We start from the raw sequence: 27,822 nt of genomic DNA, 5'->3' as shown, positions 1-27,822 counted from the left end.
CATGGACCATAACTGGCCATTTCCCAGGAGAGAAGGCACTCATCTTGCAAAACTGTCACCACCATGGGCACTCCTGGACCACCCTTCTTGACAATGGCAGTAGAGAGACAGGGACTGCTAGAGCAGCAGAGAAGGGAGGGTTCCTTCATACACACTGTGAGGTGCAACAGTATAGGGGAAAGTTTGAAGAGTACCACCCTATGCTAACCCACCTTTAGGAAAGTTGCAAGGAAATGTTGGTTGTTCAACGCTGTCACATCTTTGGGGACCCCTGCATAGGCACCCTGGCACCCATCTGACCTAGGCATGGAGCTGGCACCTGTGGCAGCAGTATGTATTGAGTGCCAACACACCTGCAGCGTACTTTCAGCTCCCCAGGCTGCTGGAGCCCACCAGGACCTAGCAGGGAGGAGAGCAGGGGCCAAGACTTGGGAAGGACTTTCCAGCTCAGCATCCTACCTGGGGTAGGATGTCAGTTTTCTAAGTGTCCTGTTGGTGCCACTCGTGTTCCAAGTGCTCTTGCAAAGAGGTCTGTGCCAGCACCAAGCCTCTGCAGGGGGAGAGCTGATCTGTTCAAGCTCCCTGCATTTCTCTGACATGCCCCTAAGAGAGATGTCTGCCCGACAAGTTTGGGATCAGATGTCCCCTTGCTGACTTGATAACATCAGGTTTGGGGGTTTTTTTCTTAACGGAAGTAAAATAATTCCAGCTTTTTTTAAAAGCTGGACCCAGGCCCAGTCTGTCGGAAGTAAAAATAGCCGAGTGTGCAGAGGCAACAGCACACAGAGTCAGATTTGGTTTCTCTTTTATTTTCTGGGAACTAAAAATACTCTTAAAAGCTCTGTGAAGCTAAACTCTGGCCAGTGGGAAATGCAGTCTAGGCCCAAAATCAGCTGTCGTGTCAAATTACTAGCCTCACCTCACTTTCCATTGAGTCCTATCACATGCTCATGAATTGATAGGAACAGAAAGATCCATCTCGCCAGAAGAGCTAGCAGAGGAGCCAAGCTACAGGGCTTGCACAGTACAATATGTGTTCAGACTGAGAAGGACACAACTGAAGGGAACACAGGGCAAGTGCTCGCCAGGGAGCAATGCACCAGGGTTGCCCTTCCTAGCTCCCCCTAGATATACAAGCCATGTCCTATGCCCACTGCCTACCTACGTGTTGAGCTGAAGTTTCTGCACCAGTGCAGCCTGCTTGCTCTCCCGGGGCCTGAACTGGGGTGGTGTTCTGCACGTAATAGAGATGTCCCTTTCCCCAAGAGCTGCAGTCTAAAGTACACAGATTGGAATCTGGATCAAGGAAGCTGGATGGGGTAGGCTGAGAGCCAGGAAGAGAGGAAGGGAGAAGCATTGTGCCCAAAGTGTCTCATGGAGAATTTCCCTCTACCCTTTCAGTATGAACTTCAGGAGACAACAAGATGTGGCAATAGGACAAGTGAGCCAGGAGGAGGCCTGTCAAGGAAACAGAGAGTCAAAGTGACCATAAAAGTTAGGCTTGCCAAGAAGGGAAAAGAAATATGTTACAGAAAAAAAAAAAAAATCAGCATCTAATGAGAAGATGGAGAGGTTGAAACCCAACCAGGTCCTTTCTTGTTACTCTGAGATTCCAGTATGGGAAAAGACACAATACATGTCAGTCCCTGGAAAATCTCCTGGTAGATAGCTGGTGCAAATCCCTTAGTCATTTGTAATCTAGGAAAGCATCTTGAGGGCTGCAGGTTAGTGTGGCCTAGAAAAACCCTGAGACTAGCATGGTGCAGACCAGCTCACCTAGGTGTGACACCTGCAATGGAAGGGCAGGGAAAGAGCCAGGGGAGGGGGCAGCAGGGTTGGAAAATCCATCTCCCACATTACAAGGGCCTATAGACTGATTAGATCAGGTCAAGCAGGCTTTTGCAGCCTGCCTGCCCTTCAGTTCCTAGGGAATTCCTGTTTCTGGGGACATTTGTTGGGTAGGAGTGCTCTTGTGGTCAGAAAACAGATACCAAGTGCCACCAGCCCAATGTGCACTTTGTGAACAGCACATCCACTGGAGACCTCCTCTTTGGAGAATTATAGTACTCCTGCCAAAAGCAGCACATGCTCTATGTCATGCCACCATCCAGCCCAGCTCCAGCCACATCGCAAATGCTCAATTCATGCCTTGGAAAATAGTTGGGTGTGGATGATATAGACATCAAGATGCCACTCATTGCACCTGGAGATCCTATTTCAAAGGACAGGGGTTTGCCTGTCAGTTTTTAAACACAGGGGTATTTTAGAGAAAGAAAAATCGTTTTTCATTCTCTTTTTTCATTTGGATGCCTCCAATAGTGATATTTCTGGCACCGGCTGGAGGCAGAATACTCTATAAATACAAAGCCATTAAATCCCATGCAGCAGCAACCTGATCGGGGCTGCCTTTTAATTTCCTGACATGAGCTGGCCACTAACCCAATTACCCAGAATCCCCGGAGGAGCCCTCATCCTTCCAAGGAAGCACAAAGCAAGAACCCAAGCATATTGCAGGGATGTCAGCTGAGCTTTCACTGAAATCAAATATCTTTTTGAGAACACATGGTCTGGAAGGAAGGATGGGGGCAGAAGGGAGAGGGGAGAGGTTGTTAGAAACATTTTGCTCCTCTGAGAGATTTTGATGCTTAAAAACAGAAATTAAACACCCTGCATTTGGTTACATTGCTGAAAATGAGCTCTTGCTGTTGATTCAGTTATCTGGATTTTAGTGAAGGATGAAGGCAAAGTTATTAAGTGGAAGTAGTCAGAGATTGCCAGTGTCTTGGAATCCCTTGTTTAGATACTAGATGACTGCACCCAATTTATAACTTGACAAAGCCAAGCGTGCACAGGGGTGACAGATTTTGTTTTCTTGGGAAACACAATATCAGCCACTGGCTGCAGCTGGTCAGGGAAACAGCAGAGCTAGGACTAAACTTTAGGAAAGTTCCACTGGCTACAGGGTTTCCTGATCAGCCAAGGTCTTGAACAGGAGGAGAAAGAATTCAAGAGACAGCAACTTCTTTTCTCCACTTGAGATTTCAGATTCTGCCATCTCTATGTTGGAGTAGGCACCACCTCCAGGTGGTGGCACCACCTCCAGGACCTCGACAGCACAAGGGTTAGTTATAAGGTTATTGCAGGCTCCTGGGACATAGAGTATTCCCATGAATAGGCATTGGAAACAGGAAGAAAGAGGGAACAATTAATAGAAAGATGAGTAGGGTAAATTCTATGGCTCTTCTCTGTTCACTTCTCATTCATATTTCACTACCTGGCCCTGTGGTGTTGGTATCCACATATTCTAGTGATGAGTACATAAGAAATAGATTAGATTAGACAGATGAGAGTCCAGAAGCTTGGGGGATTCGTAACAAAGAATTTGGATGCCCTGTTGAATGTTAAGATGTTCTCTAGCATTTCTTATGGAAATTCCTTAGTATGACAAGGAGCAAAGCCCAGGAAAGGAATGGTTGTAACTAGGATTACTACCACAGCAGATATGCTTCTGGGAAGAAACAGTGGCATGTAGATAAAGAAAATACATCATATGCCTTTCCTGGATAATTGCGTTCCCTCTCTTTTGGTGTTAAAGAGCCTACCTTTTCTGTATCCAAATCCAGACTCAACCTCTCCTCTACCTTCTTTTCTTGTATTTGTGGGCATTACCCTCACCACACAAGAAACACAGCTGCTGGATGACTCCTCAGAGCCAGGAGTCTAGGCCAGAGGACAGCTTTCCTTTAAATACATTCAGAGTGGGGCAAAGCATCTCATATGGGGCATGTTTCCCATTCTGGGAATTGCCACTCCTGTCTATCACAAGAAATGCTCGAAGATCTGGACGACTCCAGACTCTACTTTCTGAAACAAGTTGTATCTGGTCTATCCACTGGACACATCCCCAGGGCCATTTCAGTCTTTGCCCTCTTTCTTGGAAGCTAACCAGCAATGGCAGAGTTTGCCCTGTCTGCTAGGAACTGGACAGAAGCCAATCACACATCTCAGAAAATTAATCTTAGGCCTTAATCATGCACAGGACTCAGACGAGACAAGTCTCAGTGCCAGCAGGGAGCAGGAGACAACCAGTCTTCAGCAACATGAAACATTCTTCTTTTTAAGAAGGAAAAAAAGACTCAAAGGCTGATAGGATAATGGACATCATCTCAAAGCCTGGACAAGACTTTTTGGACAGTTCTTTACTTTGCTCTTTTGTTTGCCATTCTCTGATATGACATGTGATCACATGCACATGCATGCACTTCATGAAAGTGTTTATGATCTATTTTTGTTCTCTTTTTCAGAGTCAGTGTGCTCTTTCTGCATCTCTGCAGTTTCCCAGCAGGCCCTCTGCAGCAGAGCTGAAAGGAAATGCAGCATCCTAGGAGAAGATGCTGAGAGGATGTGGCTTTGGGAAGGTTAAAAAGTTACTCTTTCAAAAGTTGGAAGTGACGGTGAGGCTGAGCCCTGACCACTGCTAGGAGTTTGCAGATCTTCAATGAGAAGCAGAGGTGCTGGCACAGAACAGGGAGCAATGCAGCTTTAGAAACAGCACAAATGTTCCCACTGAAAAAAAGGTTTCTACAGGGCTTCCACAACAGCAAAGGACAAAATGGACAGACATCAGCCAGGCTGCTCATGAACTTCTACAGCTGCTGCCTTCCTAAAAGCTGGCCGGAAGCCTGCCAGATGTGCGAAAGCAGGGGCACCTTTGCTGTAGGTCTGGTACATCCAGTATTGCTCCTCCTCTGCTTGCCTGTCTTTCTGTTTGTGGCTTCCCAAGTGCCTCCAAACAAGTCCCCTCACTCCTTTTTCACCCAAAGATGAGTTCTGTGTTGAGGGACCTTGACATCCTATCACCTCTCACCTGTTATACCACATACCTCTTCCCATGTCCTCAGAACAGCTCCCTCTCGTGGACTGACTCAATTAGGGAAAGACTGGCATCACAGTCCTCACCACAGTGATGTTTTACAAGGTGGCACACAGGTCTGTGACTTCAGAGAGGCAGCAGGGATGTGGAGAGCAAGGTAGGGAGATCATGTTTAACCCGCCAATGTCCCAAACCAAACCCTCCTCCTCTGATCTCACTTACACAAGCCATGGGTCATCTGAAATTACATCCAAGACAAACAAACTGCCATAGAACAGAAAGGTCAAGGATGGATAGAGCATGAATGGCAAGGGTATATTCTCCCCAAAGCTGACAAGGCATAGTGAGATTTTTAAGAGACTTGCCAAACCACTGAAATTCTCCTATCCATCATCCTAGAGAAGCAGAGATCTGGATTTAGAGTTAAATAGCTACACTTTGGACATCATGGGCAGGAGACAGACAATGCTGGAAGCAAAGAGAAGCAGTGGGGTGGCCAAAGACAGGGGTATGCAGCTCTGAACAATGCCTTTCAAGACCCTGTGAGCTGCAGAGTATGCTTTCCCTTGTAGGTCATCCCCACTGGCCAGGCATGTTTGTAGAGAACATTGTCTCCATTTGAGGATGCCAGCTATCACAGGTTGCTCAAGTTTCCCTGATTTTTGCAGAGTGTGAGCACTTCTACCTTATGGACTTGTGGAGGGATCCCATCTCCAGCTCCCTGCAAGCTGTCACCTTGGCAAGGCTGAGAGTAGCAGGTTTACAGAGGTACAGCACCTCTCCATAGTGGCACTGGGACTGGGAATCTTGGATTCCAGATTTGGCAGCCCTTGGCCTCTTAGCTGAGTCTGCTAATGAGGGGCTAATTAATGCTATCTAGGGGCACACTCCAGATGGAAGGGAAAGTGAGAGACAAGCAGCCAGACAGGCCAACATTTCAGATATCTGAGCCAGTTGGGCTCTGCCCACAGAGCCTTCTGCCTGACACTTTCCCCAGTGAGTCTCTCCTGCCCTGCAGTGTCACACCAGGAGAACCTGAGACAGCAAAGCTCTGGTGTCTGTGCAGCTCCCTCGTTGCAATGCATTGATCGGAGCTCTCTTAAAGAAAGTGGCCTGGATATCTGAGACACCTATTGATTGCTCTGTCGGCTCTCTTCCTGCCCTGATCCTCATTCACTCTGCACTGCCAGAGCAAACCTGCACTGCTGTTTTAGGGGCAGTTGCCCCAGATCTTAAAGGGCCACAGTCACAGCCATGCATCTTGCTACAGCCTTCCTTCCTTTCTTTCTTCCTTTCTTGCCATGGGGGGAGGAGAGGACACACGTGGTGACCCTCATATGCACTCCCCAAGGGGACAGCCTGAGTCTCCTCCCACAGAATCAAGCCAAGCATTTCAGGAGCAAGGCACAGGCTTGAAATCATTACTACCTGTTTTTGCCATCTCTGAATACTGCTCCTTCTTCCCAAAGAGCAGACTTACCCCCACATGCCCATCATCCTGTACAAGGACAATAGTTAAAAAAGTCTTTCCTCCCTTACTGAGAAGAAATCATAAAGCCCTTAAGTAGGTACTGATGGAGTCTCATACTCTTTCAGAGGAAAGATAGTGTCTTTACCCAGAAATGTCCCCAATAAGTTATCAGCCCCATGCCAAATATATCACGGAGAGACTGGGCATGAGAGGAATCAGTTTCTAGATATCTCATTTAACCACAACACAATTCTTCCCCCAAACCCCTGGCAAACAAGCAGGAGAAAAAAAATGGATTAACAGACTTCTGTCAGGGTAAACCCAAAGAAGAAGGGAGACGTAAACTGAGGTGATAGGGAAGTAGGAGGGGGAACTATTGAAAGGAAAAAAATCATGGCTTGAGTATCAAGGCACATCTCATCCTAGTGAGTGCTTGGGGACTGCGGGATGGTCTCTCTGGGGAAGCCAAGACATCAGGGACTTTTAAAAACAGGCAAACTACTAGAAATGTACAGCAAGGAACACTCCTGCCCTGGCAGAGAAAGGGCATGGATGAGCTAATAGCATGACAGATCAGAGACGGAAGAGACCAATGAACCTTTTATAATCCAAAATCCCTTGTCAATTCTGCATTTCTGAGCAGAAAATCAAACTATTATGGATTCGCTCTTTCCAGAAACTCCTGCCTCTGTGGAGACCAAAGACCATAAAACCATTTTTTGTCTCTTTTTGGATTTTGCTTTTCAAGATGTGTATTGATTGAATTCCATACACTAATACTTTGCACACTTCCACCAAGCTTCACATAAAGTTAACTAATCAGTCCTTGCAATCCTTTTGCAAAGCAATGCAGTATGAGCCTCATTTCACAGCTAGGGAAACTGAGAAAAGGAATGATAAAAAAATCCTACATCACTTGACCACTCCGTGTTAGGACACAAGATTCTGCAGATTGCTAGTGCAGGCTCCTCTGCTCCTCATGTTATCATGTGTTCTTATATCCCATTACTATAAATAAATCTTTATACTGTATAATCCACAGCTCTAAAAGTTATGGGCAGGATCACAGATAGATTAACATCAATAGCAAACCACCCTTCACCAGTGGCTGTAATGATGCCAAATCAGACACTATAAGAATAACAAAAGACACTTCAGCACTAAAGCAACCTTAGAGTCAAATTTCAGTTTGTGATGGGTGATATCTCAGGCACAGCATAGTGTGAATGAACATACACTGCTTCCCAACCTACCTCTGCTCTGGAAAGAGTTAATGGTTTTCACACAACATGGAGGCTAAGCCACAAAATGCTCCATCTGACCCTGCTCTGGACTCTGTCACGCTCCTGGAATCAGTAGCACAGAGGTGCCCCAGCTGGTCAGCACGCTCAGTTCTGGCTCAGGTAGACACCCTAGCAGGGGCTCCTGCGGCCCTGCTCCCCAAGCTACCAGCTCTGAGATGCTCAACAGCTTGGATGCAGGGCGGCACAGACACAGGGAGACAACTAGCCTGGACCCATGCTGATGCTCTGTGGAGTGACTGGATCCACATCATGCCTTCAGGGTTGTTCTATGCAAACCATATGATCAGGCTCTCTCATTACCAGCCTGCACTCCCACTAAAGCCAGTGTCACTAGCAGGGAATGGCACGTGGATGAGGGGATATATCCCTCCCAGAACAGATGCAGTGAAACAGGTTTCCAGTGGTCCCTCTCTTACTCCAGAAATAGGCACCTCCCTTCCAGCAGTAGATCAGGATCCTCTGATTCCATCACCACTGCACCAAGGTCAGGGAGGGCCAGACTATACCAATCTGCTTCTCCTCCCATTGGTAACTGGTGAGCTCTGGCAGGAAGAAATTTAACCACAGATACTACACATCCATCAAAGAACAGGACAGGGTTTAACATCTAATCTACATTCTTAACAACACTGGCTGCCATCAACTTGCCTCTCAAGAAATGAGAGCCCCAGCACACAGCAATGTACGCTCAGGTGACATCATGCAATTCATCACTGGCTGCTAAGATGGTGTGACCTGGAAGCGAGCTGTGTGCTGGCATCTTGGCTCCAGCATGCTGGACTTGTGCAGACCACAGCCAGCTGCTGTTCCTTGTGGTTAAACTGAGGCCACCGTGCTCTGCCAGGTACAGCAATGCAGAGGGTTACATGCAATGCTTCTCCTTCCTTCCCCCTCCTCCCTCTGCCTCTCCCAGAGGGACCCCAGGGAAACAAAGCTTTAAAGTCAATCCATAAGAATGTGTGTAATTGCCACTGAATTCCATGTGGTTCACCTTGAATGGACAAGGAATGGGGGTGGGGAGGGAGGAAAAGAAGCATGAGAAAGAAGCTGAGCACTGCTCAGAGAATGCTAAACAGATCAATAGACTGAGCACAACACAGTTGAGCATGCAGGGCAGAGGACCCACAGCTCCCAGACAAACCTGTGCTTCCCACCATCTTCAGAAAATCTTCTGAGTGGAAAACTGGGCAGACCTTTTCTGCACACTGTGCCGTAGTGCTGCAGTAACTCCATCCTTCCCTTAAGAAGCCAGGCCAACCCAGTCAGAAGCAGGCAGGAGTCTCTCCTCCCCAACACTTCTAAGTGAGCTAAGGGGCAAGGACAGCAACACCCCTAGCCTGGGCCTCCTTTAGGAAAGGAAAGTCACTTTGGCACAGCAACTTTCCATTTATCTGTCAAATTTGCAAGTGCCAGAAGTAATGAGGGTGCCGTCTAGAACTACCCTCCCCTCTTGACTGCCGTCTTGGCAGTATGTCACTGCCCATCCTGACTCCTTCACAAACCTTGTAAAAAGCTGCCTTGGGGAAGCCAGAGAGGGCAGATGTGTAGCTACTCGAGGAGGTCCTGCAAGGCTTTGCCATAGAGTCCCAGGTCCTGCTGAGGCACAGAGCGATTCTCAATTCCACTCTGTCTTACCTTCTTTCAGCATCCCCACTTTGAGGCATTTCATGAAGCGGCAGGCCTGACAGGACTTGCGCCTCCGTTTCGTGATCTCACATTCGTTGGTGGCCGGACAGCTGTATTCAATATTCCCTGCAATTAAACACAGAGATGGTCACCCAGGAGCTGTGTTCTCCCCCCGATCTGAGGACTAGCGGTTCCTCTGCCTGTAATGGGCAGTGCTCAGATATTCCAGCCACCAGCAGCCTGTCTAAATGTGTGTTTGCTCAGCCATTTGCACACACACATAATCTGAGACCATAGCTGGATGGGGAGGGCTCTTGGAGAGCCTGGGTCACTACTTATTAGAACACATTTCAGCAAAAGCAATTTTTTGTACTGGGATAAACCTATCCAAGCGGCTGACTGCAACACTAGGCTTTCAGGCACACAGTGTCCTCCAAGCACATCATCACCCCTTGTGCTGCATTGCTTATAACCTGGCCCATTCCCTGCAGTCCAGGGCTGCGAGTCAGAGCAGTTTAGATACTAGCAGCTTTCCCCTTGCTGCCAGTCTTGCCCTGTGTCTGCAGGATGGATGTCATTTGTCCTTTCTTGCCTTGCTTGGGGACCAGAGACCTGGGAGATGACATTTCTTCCTTTGCTTCCTCCTGCCATCTGACACAGTACAGTCAGCAGGGAATCAATGGTTCTAGATTGAGATAGGTGTATAAGATACCCTGGGTTCATTTTACAGGCCATCTATGCAAATTTCCTTTCCAGTTTTACTTTATTAGTCCTGGCACACCTGCCTGTCATGCCTTTTGCATGCAGCATCAGTGTCTCTTTCCTCATTCCCTTTCATTTACAATCACCTCACAACACTGCCTCCAAGACCCAACAAGGAGACAAGCATTCCAAATTTATTTCTTGTCACACCATATTTAACCACAAGGAAAGAGTGTAACTGAAACATGGATGCAAGGGTGCGATATAAGAATGTAAGTGTCATCCCACTGGACCACAGTGTAATGCAATAATTATTTAGTCCCAGAAAAAAAAGAGAGATGGCTGTCTCCATCCTGCCATTCACTCTGAAGATGATGTTTCTGAAGAGGATTACTCAACATTTGCTGTAAAGCAAGACTGGAAATTTAAGCTCAATGCTTTGACAATGACAATATATTTAAGGAAGTCTGGCTACTGGTTAAAACAGGCAGCTCCAAAAAGTGCTTTTGAGTTCAACAGTCAGTTCAGAAGAATGGGAAGTTTTCTTTCTTTTCTTTTTTTTTTTTTTTTTTGGTTTACAGTGGGAAACTAAGATTCAAGAGTTCATTCAGAGCAGTAGGATGGACTGTAGATGACAGCAAAGAGATCACACATTCTGGACTTTGTATGTCATCAGGAGATCAGAAAGGGAACTTACAGATTAGTAGCACAGGGGCAGAACAGTCTTGACTTCTGTTCCTACTTCTGCAATGGATTTCTATGTTCTTGTGCAAGACCCTTCACTCCTCTGCCTAAGAACCAATGTCTAATACATAACCATCTCTGGGGGTAATGATTAGACCATGGGGCTAACTGAGCACTTGTAAAGCCTATTGAGAATCTGAGTGGAAAGACAGATAGAGCAGTGAGATTCAAAAGGAAGGAAGTACCAGCTGATTTTTCACACCATGGCTGGCCCCTTCTGGGTGAAATCCCAGGAGCACACAAACCCCAAAGCATAAAAGGTGGTCTGCCTGCTAGGTGCAACCCTTCCACCTCGCCTCTTGTCTTGTCAGACCCTCAACTTGCCACACAGCCATCACGTTCCTCACCATTGCTCCTCTGCCCCCAAAATGCAGTTCGTTTGCAGGAGCAGAATGTGCTGCACAAGTTGCTTCCATTCAGACTATATTTCGTCATTGTGCAGGAACTGAATTTCAATAGGCAGCAATGTATCAAGGTTCTCAGAGAGCTGAAAATTGAGATTCAGGCTTGATCTCAAGGTAGTAAACTCCTGCTCTAGACACAGAGCTTGAGCACACTGCAGACCTGTGAGTACAGGTCCCTGACCTCAGGATCTGACACTTGCTGTGCCCCACACAGGAAGGAACAGAAGAGGAACATAATTGAGATAAAATTAGAACAGGGTCTTACTTTGGAGAGTTTTGCCTTTGTTTCAATGCTTGCCTTTCACCTGCCAAAACCAGGCCCAGAGTTCTAGAGAACTGTAAGATTTCATGTTTTGTGTTCCCAAGACCAAAAAGCTGCCCCATAACACAGACTCACTACACCAAAAGCAACAACCCTTACTGCAACTGGAGGCAATAAGAGCCCCCATCTGACAGCATGAAGTCCTTCTACACTGTGTCAAACAGATCCCCCAGCTTCCCTGTGCCTCCAGCCCAAGGCCCTGCTTGACAAGCAAAGTACTGGATATGGTCTGCAGAGCCTAGACATCACAACTGAACTGTGATAGTGTTAGACTAGGTACAGGGCAGTGTATACACAGTGTATGTACAGCTTGAATATGCAGCAGTCACAGGCACTTCTGCACTTGTATCACGACTGTTACAGCAGCAGAGCCAGAGGAGGGTGGGCACTGGGCAAGCTCCCCTTCCTGTGTGGCAAAACAGTAGCCACCACGTAGTGCCACAGGACAGGTGGTAAAAGCACAGGTGAAAAGAATACACCCAGCATTGGTGGGATGTCCCTTTCAGCATGCCTTATTGCCTTCCCACTGTGCACAGCCTTGTGCGCCCCTTCCATACACCGTGTCCAGTCAGAGCCCAGCATTGTGTCTTACAGCCCTTTTTACAGGTGCAAAGAGGTGAGGCCCAATGCACCCTCTTCACAGTAAATCATCCCAAGATAATGCTGCCAAAGTAAATGGAGTTTTATATCAGGATCCAAAACATGCTCTGTGTGGCATGGACTGAGAGCTATGGCTGGAGGCAGTGCCTGTCATTTTTGCAGGAAACAGGGCCGTCACCAGGGAAGGCATAATCAGCATTACCCAAGCAGAACTTGTCTCCAAAACTTTAGCGAAGTTCTCTGACTGTTTGTTTTTTTTTTTTGGTCTCTCAATTTCTTTTATGGGTCCTGGGGCCGCTTGCCAGCACAGCAAGCTGCTCATAGCTCCCTGTAATTTCTGTAAGTGCCCTGTGATAAAGTGATGAGATTAACTCATCGAAATTCCAGCAGCCTCCCAGCGGCTGGCGGTCACACTGCCAGCCCGGCTGCCAGCAAGGGGGGCTCAGAGAGAGCCTCCCCTTCTCTGCGGCAGCTGAGGGTGCTGCAAGTCCCTGCAGAAGGGTGTGTGCACACAGGGGTTCACATGGACGAGCCTGTACGTGAGGATAAATTTGAGGCAAGTCTCTCTGTTGTCAACCACAGATTACGTGGTCCAGAGGAAAAGGGCAAAAGACAGGATAATCTAATGGACGAGGCCTTGCTCTGAACTGTTGCTTATTAAAAGTGCTTTCCTCGCTTTAGACAATATTTATGTCTGATCTAAAAAACCTGCCTGGACCTCACTGATGTCATTGCACAAGATTTTAGGTAAAAAGTGACTTGAAAAAAACAAGAGGCAGAGTGGCTGGTGAAAAGATCAGGGTCTGGATTTGTTCTAAGCCTTCATATGTGGCCTTGGAGGGCAAATCACTTCCTCTCTGTGTCTTAGTTTTCCTTTCTGCAAAATGAAATGAGCACCAAACCTACCTTCTATGGAGATCATGAGTCTTGATTCATTAAGGTCTAACTGCACTTTAAAACCTTTAGATGAGAGATACTAAGGAGCAGCCAAGGACTATTAAAGTGACAGATCATGTTTTTTATGCTGAAGAGCTGCAAAATTACCCTGTTTTCTGTAAAATGGGTACCTTTGACTGCTAAATAGTTTGGAACATAATTTCCAGTGCACACATAATAGGAGCATCTGAAAACTGCACACCAGAGCTTGGTCATCCAAGAGACCCCATGTTCACCATGGAAAGAGGAGAATGCCTCCACGAGCTTGGGGAACATAGTAACGTTCCACACAGCTCCTGTTTATGGTACAGACGATCCCCTCAGAGGAGAGGAGCTCAGAATTTGTACTGCACTGAAAGCAGCACATGCTGCTCTCAGCTTACTTATGGATCCTGTCCTTCTATAAATGCTTGTCAGGCTTATCCAGGGAAACTCAGGAAAGATCAGACAGAAGTAGCCAGGAAATTCTTTAAAGCTAAAACCTTTCCAGCCTCTGTTTTCTGGAAAAAAAACAAACACCACCAACAAACAAAGACTAAAAGAAACCCTCTCCTCTCTTTCTAGATTCCTCATCTCTTTTCACCGTTCTTTTCCTCTCCTCTCCATTTTCTTTGCATCTCTGTCCTGCTCTGCACTGCTTCACGCAGACCTCTCCTGTTTCTTTGGGTGACTCGAGCACAGGGCCAATGATTGAAGTTTTTCTGGAATTTCAGGGAAAAGCCTGAGTTTGGGTATATCTGCCTATTAAGTGCCATATTCCTTTAATTCAAGACAGAAAATCACCTCTTTCAGCCCTGTGATTTGACAAAATACACTGCTGTTGTGATCAGCAGTGCGGTGCCACTCTCTGCCTGTCCCCTGGGATTTGATGGTTGAGCGCAGGAATTCCCAGGAAAATCCATCTCATAGCCTTTTCAGCTCATACACTTGCTTCCTTTTATCCTGTTTTTTGTAGCACTTACTACACTCTTCCCTCACCTTCCAATTTTTTTTTTTTTTTTTTTACAAGAAATACTTGCAAAACACTACAGGTTCAGGAAGCTCTCATCAGGCAGTCAGTGTGATACTGCCTCTGCGGTACGGCTATTCTGCATGATTGGGACAGTCTGCAAGAGAAAGAGCTGACTTTTCAACAACCCACTAGCTCTGAGGACCTCTTCATTTCAGGGCCCAAAAGCTTTTGTCCTGAATCCTTTTTATCTCCTGTTCCAAAGATAAACTGGTCATTTGGGCATTCCACTGAAAAGGGACCAGAAAACTGTCCCAAGGCCCTTGGTGAACACAGATCAGCAGTGCCTCTGCCTCAGCAGGTACCAGGCACCTGCAGCGGAACAGTGGGAACATAGATAATACACAAACAGGGAATTCTCTGTTATCTTCTGCATAAATTAGCCCTTCTAGCTGAGGCATCACATAATCTGTGACCTGGTGTGAGGACAGGTATTTTATAAAAATCAAAGGAAGATCTCCTTAGTGAACTGAGTAAGGTGCGGGGACTGTTTTTTAGGCCACAATTTTCAAAGAAGGGATTCAAATATTGGACCTGTAAATGTGTATTTAGACACTTTAATAAGTGGCCTGATATTCAGCAGGGCTGTCCTATGGTTCCCAGGGCCATGTCCCTGATCTAAATGCCTAAGCATAGATATACAAGCATCAGCAGAGTCTCCTATTTTTGAAACAAACTAGTACACATATATATCACTTGGGGGAAAATGAGACTTCAAGAAAGCAGGTGAGATAAGCACTAGTGCTTGGATTAACCAAAATTACACTTCATATGGCTTACACAGTAAGAAAAACTGAAATGAGATGACCAAGGCTTCAGTACTCATGACACTATCAGAGGGAAGGGGGTAGCTACAAGTGTAACAACGACATCTTTTGTCTTCTCAGGATGGCAAGCCTGCCATCCAAGAGGGCTCTGACATTTTGCAGAACCCACTCAGGTCAGCATCCTGCCTGCACATGGATGCAGGAGACGGGCCCAGGGGCTCTCCACTGGCAGCATGCATCTCTTTCTCACAGAAACTATGGGGATTCTGACAAAGAAATACTTATTTACTGAAGTTTCACAGAAAAGATCCTTCTGCACAGAGCTCTCTGTACAGATACACTGAGAAAAAAAAGAAAATGCAAGGCTAAAAGAACTGAGTTGCACTGGAGATGGTTTTCTGACTCCAAGTGCTGGAGCTGTGATAGCAGACAGTGCTCAGGCACCAGCTCCTAGGAATATTGCACGTTTTCTGGTTATGCCTCAAAAGTTTTTGGGAAGCTCAGAACATCTCTTGTTTTTCAGCTGTGAACTCTCACCTGAGAACTTCCAGGCACATTTCTGAGAAGGACAGAGGGACAGGACTGTGTGTGACTGCCATGGCCTGCTAAGGTAGGGACACAGAACCCCCCTCTGGCATCTCACAGGCCCTTTGCTGCTCCTGTAGAAGGGAACACATCCTGGCACAGCAATTGCGTAGCTGTGCTCATTGGGTTTGATGCTTAGAAGTCTCAAGCAGGGGATCCACAGATGCGGGCACATTGCTCTGGAATGTGCTTGCAGAATTTTGCCTGATTCATGACCTGCTCACTCAAGAAGATTATGGTAAAAGTTTCTCTGTCTGGCTCTCCCCTATATCAATTCTTGCAATTCCTGTTGTATCACCTAATGGACTTACAGGTATGTGTTCAAAGTACATGGTGAGTTGATTCACAAAGATCAGAAAAGGAAATGTTAATTCAGATTTATTTTGCTGAGCTTTCAGATTTTATTTTATATTAGTGGGACATTTTAGAAATAGCCTTAATTTTCACTATTTGAAGATGAATAATACAGCCAGGGTAGTCGTCATTATGAATATGTTGAATAATAAAGGGCTCGTGGTTACATATCACTGTTACTATTTTAATATTCAGAAAAGGCAAGAGTACCTACCAGTTGCGACAACTGGTGAACAAAAGATGATATATAATGTTCTCTCTACTGAACAAACTATTAGAAGAATGAATAGAGTGAAGTTAGATTAAGAATTTCTATCCCATTAAAAAAACCAAGCTTTTCAGCATTTGCCTTTGTCCCAAATTTGGATGAAAGGCTTAGTTAGGATTTCCATGGAATGGAATGGAAATTCAAAACACTTTAATTCAGAAATGTCAAAACACATCATCTTTCCTGTAACAGATCTATTTCATTTCATTTAATTAAATGAATATAAAATTCTTTGTTTCAAATCAGATCCATCTTAAACACCAATATCAGCATATTTGTAGGTGCCTGAAACTCGGATTCTCTCCTATCTTGGCTAGATTGCACCCTCCACAATGCTCAAAGTCAGATGATGCCCATGGCACACGTTCTTACAGAGGACAACTGCATCACGAGAGGAAAATGCAGAGTCCCACTAGAATATAATGGGGACCCAAAGCACAGTTCCCACAAAGCAATGTGATGATAAAGAAAAAGCATCAAAATTTTGTCAGACAAGCTACTTGACAGGAAGTGCTTCAGATCAGTTTAGAATTTCTGACTGTGTCTCAAAATGCAGGAAGTCCAGCTCTGGGGTTCAAACACCATATTTAGAAAGAAAGACCTACAGACCAGTGGCTTGTGCTGTAATGCCCTCGTCTCCAGTCTTTGCCTTTCTATCTCAAGCACTGCCAGTGCTGCGAAGGGGAAATGACACAGGTTTCTAGGTTTCTGCCCTTGCTTCAGGTCATGCAACACAAGAGAAGAGAGGTCACAGGTTGACTCCCCGTAACCTGATGGGCAGGTTAGGATGCATTGTGCAATCCAGACTTGGTTCAGCAAACCTAATAAACCCAATTCATCTTGAAGTTAATGAATAGTTTGGATTTTCCTAACTTTTTTTTTTTCCTATCAACATTTTCCTGAGGGATATCTGACTAGATAAAGGCTTTATTTTCCCTTGGAAAAATTCTACTGATGGAAACTCGCCTCCTAGCTCTAGTACTGACCTCATAGATAACCAGCCATGTCCCTACTAGCTTTCAGGCTATCTCCTTTTCACCACTTAAAAGCAATGGCCCTCATGGTGTCCAGGAAGGCAGCCTGGCCTTACCTGACTAAGGGGGGAAGTGAGTTGCAGAGGGTCTGCCAGAGGCTCTGTTACACTTTAACTCAAAAAGTCCTGCAGCATGGATGTCTGCCCTTCTCGCTGTTGTGGCTGGAGCATGGGCAGAGGAGAGTCTACTGCAAGATCCTCCTGCTTCAAGTCATGCAGGTTTACAGACATTAGTAATAGGTAGACTGGGGTCACTGGGAACATGGAGGGAAGGGGAAGGCTCCACTTGAAACTCTGCTTCATAATCAGAGCTACCTAGATCGGGCTGCAGTAGACTTCTTATCCAGGAAGGAGTGAGACCCATTTTACAGCAGCATGCACACCTGTTACTTATTAGTTACCAAGTGTAGATCAAGCAGATTAAGTACTCTTTTTAATAGTCATTGGTTTTGCAGATTTCAATACTCAAGGACAGATAAGTGAAGCAGCTTGTCCAAGAGCACAGAGGTCACAGGCCCTAATGGGGATGGGATTTAGCTAGCACATCTCCTGAGCACCTGGGAAATCTGGGGTCCCAGATCCATTTCTGTGCTCAAACCAGGCAGTCAACACCATTCCCAAGTACCAGAACCATGGAAAAAACTTTTTAGTACAAGCAGGGCATGCAACTATATATATATCACACATATCTGTATGCTTTCTGCACACACATACATATGCATTAGGCAGCCTGGATGAAGATTTTCTCACTAAAGCTAGATGCTTAACCCAGCTACTGGATGTAATAGAGCTGCAGGATGAATACCTTTTGGAAATATAATTTCCACTCTGTCTCTTACGTATGATACATAAACTCTTCTCCAGCATACCCAAGGCCATGCTCAGACCCGAGAACTCCCCCTCTTGCGTCAGCATGCACAGCAGAGCCCTGGGAACTGCGCATTTTCTTGACTCAAGCTCTATAGCCCTATTTTCTGCCCACTCCTCCCAGGCCTAGCCTTCAGCTCTGTAGTCAGCATTTCTCACCCCCAGCCACAGCACACCAGACTCTCCCACTCCCACAAATAAAAGCATTTTGGTGCCTCAGCCACCAGCCCAAGCTGATTACAGGGTGAGAAAAATCTCCACTTACTCCTTCCCTGCATCTGCTACATGTTAACAGGCAATCAATTAGGGAACCACAGGGAGAATGGCTGTCCTGGGGATGGGGAGCTGAGGGAAGGCAATCTCCCTTTCTGGGAAATTGGCTGATGTATCACCCAGTCTGATACAGGCTCTAGTTACTGCCCCACTGTGTCATTTTCTTTTGAATACTTCCGAAAACTTTTTGAACTTCCTGGGTCTTTTTCCTGTCTCTCCAGGTTAAGTCTATCTTCTGCTCCACCACACAGAAGCTCTAGTATTGCTCTCATGAGGAGTTAACTTAGTCTCTTCCTAAAAAAAGGAGTCCCTAGGGCTTTGCTTCGGTATACTACCCTGTTCCTCCTTTAGCACCTGAATGTGCCAAAGAGAAGCACTGGGAATGGATCCAAGTGCTGGAGGAGGGACAGAGTCAGTGCTGACAGTCAGAAGTGCAAGTAAAAGTTCACATTCAATCACAGGAAATTCATCAATGACAAACCACAGAAACCCTGCCAGAGTACAGGCCAATGCCCTAGAGATGGACAGGCTTTCCACATGGCATAATAAAAGCAGAAGAGCTAGAGAATGAGACAGGCTCCCTCTGGGGCAATACAGAAGTACTTATTTCCACAGGTGGATAATAGCAAGGAGAGACATTCGGAATCCAAGAAATTAAGCTAGAAATAGTCAATTCTGCAGAGACCTGGGCTGAACTGCTCTCTGTATTGCTCGGTCCACTCCAGAGTTGAACACCCCCAGCAGTGGAGTGTAATCAGGTGTGACTTACCCAGTTAATGAACAAAAAATAAAATAAGTGCTCTCCTTATATGTGCTTTTCATTCATTTCACAGGAGCCAAGGGAATGTTGGGTAAACTCAGTAAACTTTCCACTCCAGGGTGAATGATCCTGTCCTTTGTTTCAGCTAGAGAGTGCAGGAAATATAGGGAGTGCCTGCGTCCAGACGTGTTCTCACACGGGGCCTGCTTGTGTAAGTACATCCAAACATCCACAGACATTGGAGCTTGCCTAGATGCACTCCTGCTTTTGGCTATGTTGTTGTACCTGTGTGTGTGCACATCTACAGCATACCTTTGCCAGCCAGGACAGAGACACATATATCATACCTGAACTGTACATGTAGGAGCAATGCACTACAAATCACCTGTACACTTTTGTTGTATATTATATGTTTGTGCAAGTCTGTCTATGTTTTTCCATGTTTGGTGTCCAAGCATATTTCCACACACATCCATCTTTGGGGATTGTCAGAAAATGCTTTGCTGTTTATTCTGGGATCCCAGCACTGAGGTTTTCAGAATCACCTGAGGAATTTCTGATCCTTTGTAAGATTGACAGAAACTAGATATCTTCTTCAGTGCCTAATATTTTTATCTTTAAAGAAGCTGTATCTTAAAGAAAAGGGGTGGTGGAGCTGGAAAAGGAGGAACATGGAATTGGCTCAATATCCAAGTGCACTGTCCAGCCTTGTCGTGCAGTCTGTATTGCGTCCATGGCCACAAACAAGACTGACAGGACAATGTGAGAACCTCTCTAATGGTGGAGCTTTCCCTTCAAGATGCAAACATCCCTAAGGAGATGCCTTCCCTAGGCAGAGGCATCTGCTCTTCAAATGGGCCTTATGAACAGCTTCAGAGTGCAAAACTTTTCTTTTCTAGGCCCCACTCCCCTGATAGCCACATTACCAGCATATCAGGGCCACTAGCAGAGGCGAGAAGATCAGCTAGGCCAGGTGCCTAGATTTAGTCACTACTCAGACTAATAATCTGGCAAAGCTTCCTACCCCCCCAAAGCCTGAGTTCACATCCAGGTTGGTTTGGAAGGACCACAGCTGGGCAGGAGGGAAGAGGAGGCACAGAAAAGGGATGGAAGGTCAAGCGTATTTCATTCACCCTCCCCTGTCTCCTATTATATCATATGGAAACTCTGCAGTCTCAGCAATGCCTGGGACCACCTCCCTCTTCTGTGGTGGAGTGAATGTCTCAGTTTCCCTCCCTTCCCACCATACCTTGAATAGTCCTCTTGAAGAAGGCTTTGCATGCCTCACAAGAAGCCACTCCATAGTGGTACCCAGAAGCAATGTCCCCGCACACCAGGCACAGCCGCTTGGGGATTGCATTGAGCATGTACTCGCACTTGGTGGGCGAGTCCTCCATGATGGTGCTGGCGCAGTCATCATAACGCTTACGACAGGACCCACTGCCAATCCCTGTGCCGTTGAACATGGGCGGCGAGTCCAGGCCGTTGGGGTGGCTGCCCATGGTGATGCCATAGCCACCACTGGCATCGGAGGAGCCACTTGGGCTGTGGTGGCTGATGGCATCGATGCCAGAAGACGGGCTGGAGGGCTCAGTCTTGATGAAGGACCCACAGCTGGAGGACAGGTGCCGCTCCTCCGTGGCCATCCTTCCAAGAAGCCTGCAGGGAGAGAGCACAGGCACTCAGTGGCCTCCTGGCCAAATCCAGCTCCACAGTGGCGAAAAGAGAGCCCTCCCTTTCCCACCTCAATCCAACTCCAGTTTGCTCAGGCAGTTCAACACCACCCAGGCCCTTCTTCAGGAGTATCAGTCCAGCTGGCTAAGAACTGTCTGTCTATTCCTCACCAACTTGCACTAGGAGAAAGCTGTTGCTATTTGTGCAGGTCACAATTTCAGACTGTACACAGGCTGCAGTACTGGGAAGGTATTTCAGTGCTGATGAGGCACAATCTACCCAGAGCAGATAACCCCCCAGGGCAGCAGAAAGAAAGGAGCCTGTCTGTGGCAGGCTAGATGAGATAGAGGTTTGGTTAGTATCAGATGCCCTGCCCCAGCTCTAAGCAAAACAGCAGAAGACCCTGCAGGAAGAATGTACTCAGATTGGATGTTCATTTGTAATACAATAGACTTTGCTTAATTTTCATGTCGGATTCATTTTCTCCCTCCCCCCTTCATCACTAAAAGGGGAGCTCAGAAACAGAAGGAAAATCATCTGATCAAAAGCTTCCTCCAGTTTAATCTTAAATTTTAATCTTTCCTGTATTTACTAGTATGACGCTTTTATACAGAGAAGAAGCTTCTCCCAAAGTCCCACTACTCAGAGAGAGGCTTACGCTCTTAAATATATAGAAAGATCTGCATCTTTACCAAATCTGCAAGTTCTTGTTTATAGTAGTCATAGATAATCTTATTCCTTATATAAATATTCAATCTTCTTTAGAACACTGTTAATTTTTATCATATCTAAGGCAATGCGTTCCAGAGTTTACTTGTGTGGTGTATGAACAAACAAAAAGATCCACTTCTATTTGTCAGTACTGTATTTGCAGCCTTTCAGGTTCCCTGAACATCTCCTGATTCTCCTTTTCAGGAAATGTACTTTTGCCATGTTTTCCTCACTCAGCTCTTCATTATCTATATAATTGTTCTTCACACAGGAGTTTTTTCAGACTTCTCATCTGCTTCATCATCCATCCCTCAACTTCCTCTAGTTTGGCTATTTCTGCCCAGTCCAGAACAGAATTCAATGAGCCACCTCCTCAGTGGCAAAAAACTGGCACAGCTCCATCAGTTCTCCAGCTGAAGGACTGGACAGTAGTCAAGACAAAGGCACGCCATCAATTTACCTACTGACATTACCGTATTTTCAATGTTATTTTCAGCCCATCTATAATATAACTTTTTACATTGTTTGCTTTCTTTTCTCTTTAAATTAAAATCCAAATTGTTATCATTTCTTGAAAGAGAATATCAGAATACTTGTTGCAATCCTCAAATCTTTTCCTGACTTGCAACAGTTAATTTAGAATCCATTAAGGCATATGAAAAATCAAATGAATAACTTCTGGTGCAATGTTTTGCAATAGTAAACAGTGGGTTTCCTTCTACCACTGGGCTTTACATTCACCCAGCTTTATTAGGATCCTCTGGAGTTCTTCAGTCTTCTCTTGTCCTGACTAACCTTACTAATTTGATGTCACCTACAGATGTTGCCATCTCACTGTTCAGCCACTTCCCAGATCATTAGCACATACATCAAACATCGCAACACAGATCTTTGTGTGTGATTCAATGTTAACCTTTGTCATGCTGAAAATTGACTGCCCTTTCTTTTCTGGGTAGGGTATGCCTACCCCTTCTTTTCTGTCTCAGACACTTTTAAAATCCATAACAATATTAACCTCTCATCCAATGAGAGGTTAAATTTCCCCTCCGGCAAGATAATTTGTAAACAGCTTTTAAGAAAACCTCAATACATGCTAGCAAGCGATTTTCCTGATAACGTGTCCAAAGAATTCTGACTGTTTGGGGGTGCTTGACTTTTCTTCTTGGAAGCTCTGCTGGCTTAAAGTTACCGTACCATGGTCACGTGGGTACTTTTTATTTCTATTTTTATTTCAGTTTCAGCCTATTTACCTCATATTTGTGGCACCTCCTTGTGCCAAGAGGTCAAACCCATCAGGGAACAGGACAAAACATTCTCTGTGATATAGCAAGGCTGTAGTGCACACATACATCATGTCAGTCTGTCTGTTAATATGACTGTATACATTTGAGATACAGGAACTTCATGGTTTTGCATCCTTATGATCTCATTCCACCCAAGCATCTCTTAATTTCCCTTCTCTGTTTCATCCTCAGTGTTTGACCTCATCTCCAACCTCTGGGATCGATCAGTCAAGTCTGTTATTTGGCAAGTTTGTTGACCTTGAGAGTACGGGCTGGCATCTCATGTTCCTGGGCTGCTTTGCCTGGTGTTACTTGAGAGGAATCCAGTGATTGGTCCCTCTCAGAGACAGTGTGATGAGTTGGTGAATGCCCACACTTTGCCCAGAAAATCACACTGGACTAGCAGCAATAGAGAAGTTACAGAAATAATTGCTGCAGGTGCATTAATCTTTAATCTTGCTGGGCAGCTAGACAGATTGCAGATCTCCTGGTGTAATGCCACCTGACCACGTAGAGGAAGATGAAGCTTTGCTAACTGAGATCAGATCATAGCCTCCATAGGTCTGGCTCATAACAAAGCTGAAAGCTGCTGCACTGACCAGAATTTGGAACCTTTCCCTAGCCGAGAAATGCATATGTAGCATCAACCTGAAGATCACTGGGCACACTAACAAGGTAACATGAGATTAGGGTCAGAGTGGAAGGCAAAACTACCATAAAACAATTTTCTGCATTGAGGAACACCATGGTAAAAGGAGTAGGAGTTGCAATGCTAAGGGCAGAGAGAGGACAAGACTATGAAAAGGCGAAGAGGTGAGTTGTACTCTCAGATTCGGTCAGGGGAGTTCAAATCCCCTCTTTTGTCTCTTAAAATCCCAGAACACTCAGACTGGAAAGGGATGAAGAGACAACAGATGATATTCTGAGCCATATGAGAAAAGATACGAAAAACTCAGACTAGAAAGACTTCAGAGAATTAAAGAGAAACATGGAACTGAAATGCAAGCAGGTGGGAATGCATGAGATATACCAGAGGAATGTGGATGGGGTCAAGGTTAAACAGAGCTTATAGAAGTCCTCTGCTTCCTTGTTTACACCTACTCCAACAAGAAAAGAACATTTTACTTTCCTCATGTTAGTCATATGTGAGCCATCCTCTATCCTGTCTCACCTTAATGGTACCCTTTATAAGTACAAAACCAAACTCGTTTAGGGACAACAGAGCTGTACTGCTAGAGTTGGTTAAGGGAGCATTAACCACAGTGAATTCTCTTGTGGTTGTATGGTGTAAGAAAGTCCAGTCACTTACTCTTCTTGGGATTAAGAAATATTTTTGGAAGTGCCATCCACCCTATTCCTGAGCAGAATCACCATTTGTACAATGTGACCCAATCTTTGGGTTTACCTAGGAGCTTTGCTCTCTCAGCCCATCATAAACCAGACAGGCACTGACACTTCTTTGCAATCACTTCTCAGAACCACTGTATTAGGTCCAAACCTCACTGATTAAAAAAGAACTTGGTACTAGACTGGCAGATCTGAAGACTAGCAGTGTTTCTTCACTGGAAGGCTATGGGAGGCTGCGCTTTTCTCATGCAGACCCACTGTGTTGTTCTCCTCTACTGGAGGACAAGCGGAGCTCAGTCTCTAAGGGACTCACTTCTCTAACTCACAACCTTAATTAAGGATCCTTCCTCCCCAAGACAGGCATACAGTGACTGTCTGATGGTGAAATGAGGATAGCAACAAACCCTCTACATCCTTATACCTGAGGACTCTCACATTCCCTTTCCGAGAGACAGTAATACATAGTTCTGGTTAGATTTTAATACCTGCTTTAGAGGTAAAACTCTTACCACCAAGACAGATCAAAGCTCATAGCTAAGGTGGTTCCATCCATTCCAGAACTTGTGTTTCTATTTTCTGGTCTCTGGAACAACTTGCACAGCTGATTACTGCTGGGCAGCACACACTGAGTTAAACCTCACCAGCTCTGACTTTCTACAAGGCTCATGGAGATCCTATGGTGATTTTTAAACTGACTCAGACCCTGGCAATGATGTACAACATCTTGAACTTCAAGAAGAACAGCTAAATGTTTTCTGCAAAGAGTTCAAAGTGATGAACAGCCATTTTGCTCAGCTCTAGTTACCTTAACAGGAACGTAAAAGGAGAGGGACTTGATCCAACTCTCCTCTGTGCTGGCACAGGAAACTCCATTACTATTTCTGTGCCCATGTAACAGGCTTAGAGGTTCTAAACATTTCGTTCTTTTCACCTTTCTTCATCATAGGTCGTTCCCTCTAATCCCTTTAGCATCTTTGTGGCCCTTCTCTGGATTTGTTCCAACTAGCCTAGGTCTCTCTTGCAGCAAGGTGCCCAGAACTGCACAGTGCAACGATTCCACAGTACTACAGGGGAGACAGAGACACTCTCCATAAAACACAGCCAAGCAGACATATAGATGAACTGAGCAGTAGCTTTGCCAGCCATCAGGTTGCACTGCAACCTCACATCATTTGACACTCACTGCCTCACTGGGGTCTCTCTGAACATAAGCTGCTTTTGCCACCTTGCTCCACACTACATGAGATTTGGAGATTTTCCTTGTCCCAAAGTAGATCCAGTATCATCTTTAAACTACACATTGCTAATTGTCACTTATTTTACTGAGCCCTTTTAATAATGATCATCTTTTCATCCTGGCTCTTCTTGTCTCTCCTCCGATTTTTTTCTAATATCTTTCAGTTGTGTCTACTGTAAAAATTTGAGAACTATGCCTTTTCATTTTCTCCCAGGTCACTAATGAATAATTAAAACCAAAACACTGCCCTCTTGGACAGCACCTTTGCAGAAAGATAAAGAATGTCTCTAACCCTTCCATTTACACTCTGCCAGCTAATCCATGATTCATTTCACAGGATTTGTATCAAAACCAATTTGATCTCATTTCCCTAATAAGATCTTCCACATCTTTGTGTCAAAAGTCCATGCATGGTCCAGAGACAGTCTATCCTTTTGTCCACTAATTATCTAATCGTATCAAGAAAGGTTATTGTCTGCTGCACTCCCTTTTCATAAACCCGCTGCTGTTTATCACTCACAATGTTGTTAGCCTTTACGTGCCCGTAACTGCCCTCAGACATGCATGTTCTGATCTCACTGACTCTGGATAGGAATATGCAGGTTTAGACCAAGTCAAGATTGGGCTTTAGGTGCTCACAGTTTTCATCCATTCATGCCATCTCCCTTGGGCAGTGATGTTACATTAACGTTACAAATTTCCCAATTTTTCTCTAGCCTTTCATCTTTCGCTGCTTCTCTACAATGGCTGGACTGCTTATGAGTTTAATGCTCTCTTGAGAACAACAGTAACAATAAGAGAAGGAAAGGATGCTGGGCAGACAGGATCAGAGAAGGACAAAAGATTAGTGTTATAAAATCAAGGTAGTAAATATTGCCCTAGAAAGTTTTTTTTTTTTTTCATTTAAACTTCAAGGATTACAAGCTTGGGATCCATGCAGATAAAGCTATTTTGCTGCACATCCTTTGAGATTATTTTTGCCAGAAATAGCCACTTGTAGCTATGTTCACCCCACTTCTAGATACGAAAATTACAGGAATTCAGGACCTTTTTTTTTTTCCTTCTTTTTCCAAACCTCCAAACTTTCACCTAACTCAACAGAAAAAGACCCACCATCCACACCTGCTTAGCAGGACAGCTAAAACAATATCTGGCTTTGTACCAGCAGGAAACTTTCCCTCACCGAAAAGATTCTCTACCAGCTAAAGGTAGCCAGAATTCATTAACTTGCCATCTGAGCAGCTCTGTCCCCTCCCCTCCATGTAGCACTCCCTATTCCAAAGTGGAGCAAGGATGGTTTAGAGGCAACATTGCTGAGCTTCACTAGTGGCTGATTTTCATTACATGTAAATGTGACCATAGGAAAGGCAAGGATATCTCAATGCTATGCTCCAGTGCCTTGGAGGAAGGTAAGGAACAGGCACCAGAAGTTCTGCCATGTAGGTCAGTTGCTTCGCCAGTATTTTCCAATAAAATCACATATTCGCCAACCCAATATGCTGGAGATTTCCAACAGTAAGACTGAGCTTGTGGTTAAAATGAACAAATTCTGAAACATATCTGTAGGACTAATAGGAGCTGGGGGAAGGAGTGAATGAGGGAATACTCAGGCCCTCCTCAGGCAGAAATATCAGGACTGTTACCAGTTTGCAAAGTCTTCACTGTTCTGGGTACAAGGAACAATACAAATAGTTTGGAATGGGCTTTTATGGTGGTTCTCACAGCAGGATTTGGATTCCAAATAGAATGAAATCTTGGGTTTTTTTAATCGCTAAGAGCTCCCATAAAATTGAAACCCCCTGCAGGCAACATGCCTATACAGGGTGTTACTCCCAGGCACCTTATGGCTGTGCTCATGGAACTCTGCTTTAGTCTTGAAGGCCACAAATGGGGAATTCTCACAGTGTTACTGACAAAACCTGAGAAGACCGCCAGTATAATTCTGTCCACTTCAGGTCCTAGCTTGTGAAAAAAACACATTTTTGATTGCACAGACATTTTCAGACTGACCACAAAAGACTGAAGAAGTTTTAATCTTAAACAGAGAAAAGACATCCAACCTTTTCTTTGATACAAGTCTATTTTTGCTTTCAGTCTAATTTGTTAGGCTGGATGACATGAAACTACATTGCACGTGTAAATGAGATGTGCATATCACACCATGATGCCATTTGTCCTCTCTGGGCCGTGTGAGAGATCTTTGCACCCCACAGCCGGCTGACAAGCAATATATCTGCTCTCAAACACTGGCAGCAACTCCAGTAACAAGCCAAACTTTTTTTTTTTTTTTTTTTTTTTAAGATACAGAAGACAAAAATAAATACCATTTTCCAAGCAGCAGGCTAGACATAACAGCTGCAATAACAGTCAGTGTAATTTTAGGTCACATAGGCAAACAGTTAATGTCAGGGAGCTGCGGTGCCTGCACCTGTTTGGGCACCCTGCTCTCACCATGGACAGCTCACACTCACTCCCAGCCCCAGCTCTCCACTTCCAGCTCGCTGCTGGGATGCTAGTAAGGCAAGTGTGCAAACACACCCACAGTTTTCCTGCTCATCGACACAATATAGACATCATTTAGAGACCTGTTCTTATCCTTACTGACAACTCTTTTCCACACAAGCTCCAGACAGCCCAAGAATAATAGGATCTGCCTTTGTGCCACTTTACTC

The 27,822-nt window shown here is 45.2% G+C and overlaps 1 protein-coding gene and 1 long non-coding RNA gene across 5 annotated transcripts in view; one reads left to right on the top strand and one right to left on the bottom strand.

Moving 5' to 3' along the window:
- ESRRB (estrogen related receptor beta) overlaps positions 1–27,822 on the bottom strand; it is an 81,938-nt gene that overhangs the window by 16,408 nt on the left and 37,708 nt on the right. Inside the window, exons 2-3 of the mRNA XM_067296852.1 lie at positions 20,148–20,557; positions 9,284–9,400 (exon numbers count right to left, since the gene is read on the bottom strand). Of these exons, the coding sequence (XP_067152953.1) occupies positions 9,284–9,400; positions 20,148–20,557 (527 nt within the window). The remainder of the gene's footprint in view (positions 1–9,283; positions 9,401–20,147; positions 20,558–27,822) is intronic.
- LOC106482882 (uncharacterized) overlaps positions 1–27,822 on the top strand; it is a 187,476-nt gene that overhangs the window by 154,331 nt on the left and 5,323 nt on the right. For 2 of the 4 annotated variants that reach the window (XR_010884196.1, XR_010884194.1), the window contains one exon: positions 4,305–7,078. This is a non-coding gene — a long non-coding RNA (uncharacterized lncRNA). The other 2 variants (XR_010884195.1, XR_010884197.1) reach the window with 2 other exon arrangements.

This window comes from Apteryx mantelli, chromosome 4, assembly GCF_036417845.1.
Source record: "Apteryx mantelli isolate bAptMan1 chromosome 4, bAptMan1.hap1, whole genome shotgun sequence".
Taxonomy (NCBI): domain Eukaryota; kingdom Metazoa; phylum Chordata; class Aves; order Apterygiformes; family Apterygidae; genus Apteryx; species Apteryx mantelli.
The sequence above is the reverse complement of the archived record's forward strand: the minus strand, read 5'-3'. Positions and strand labels throughout refer to the sequence as shown.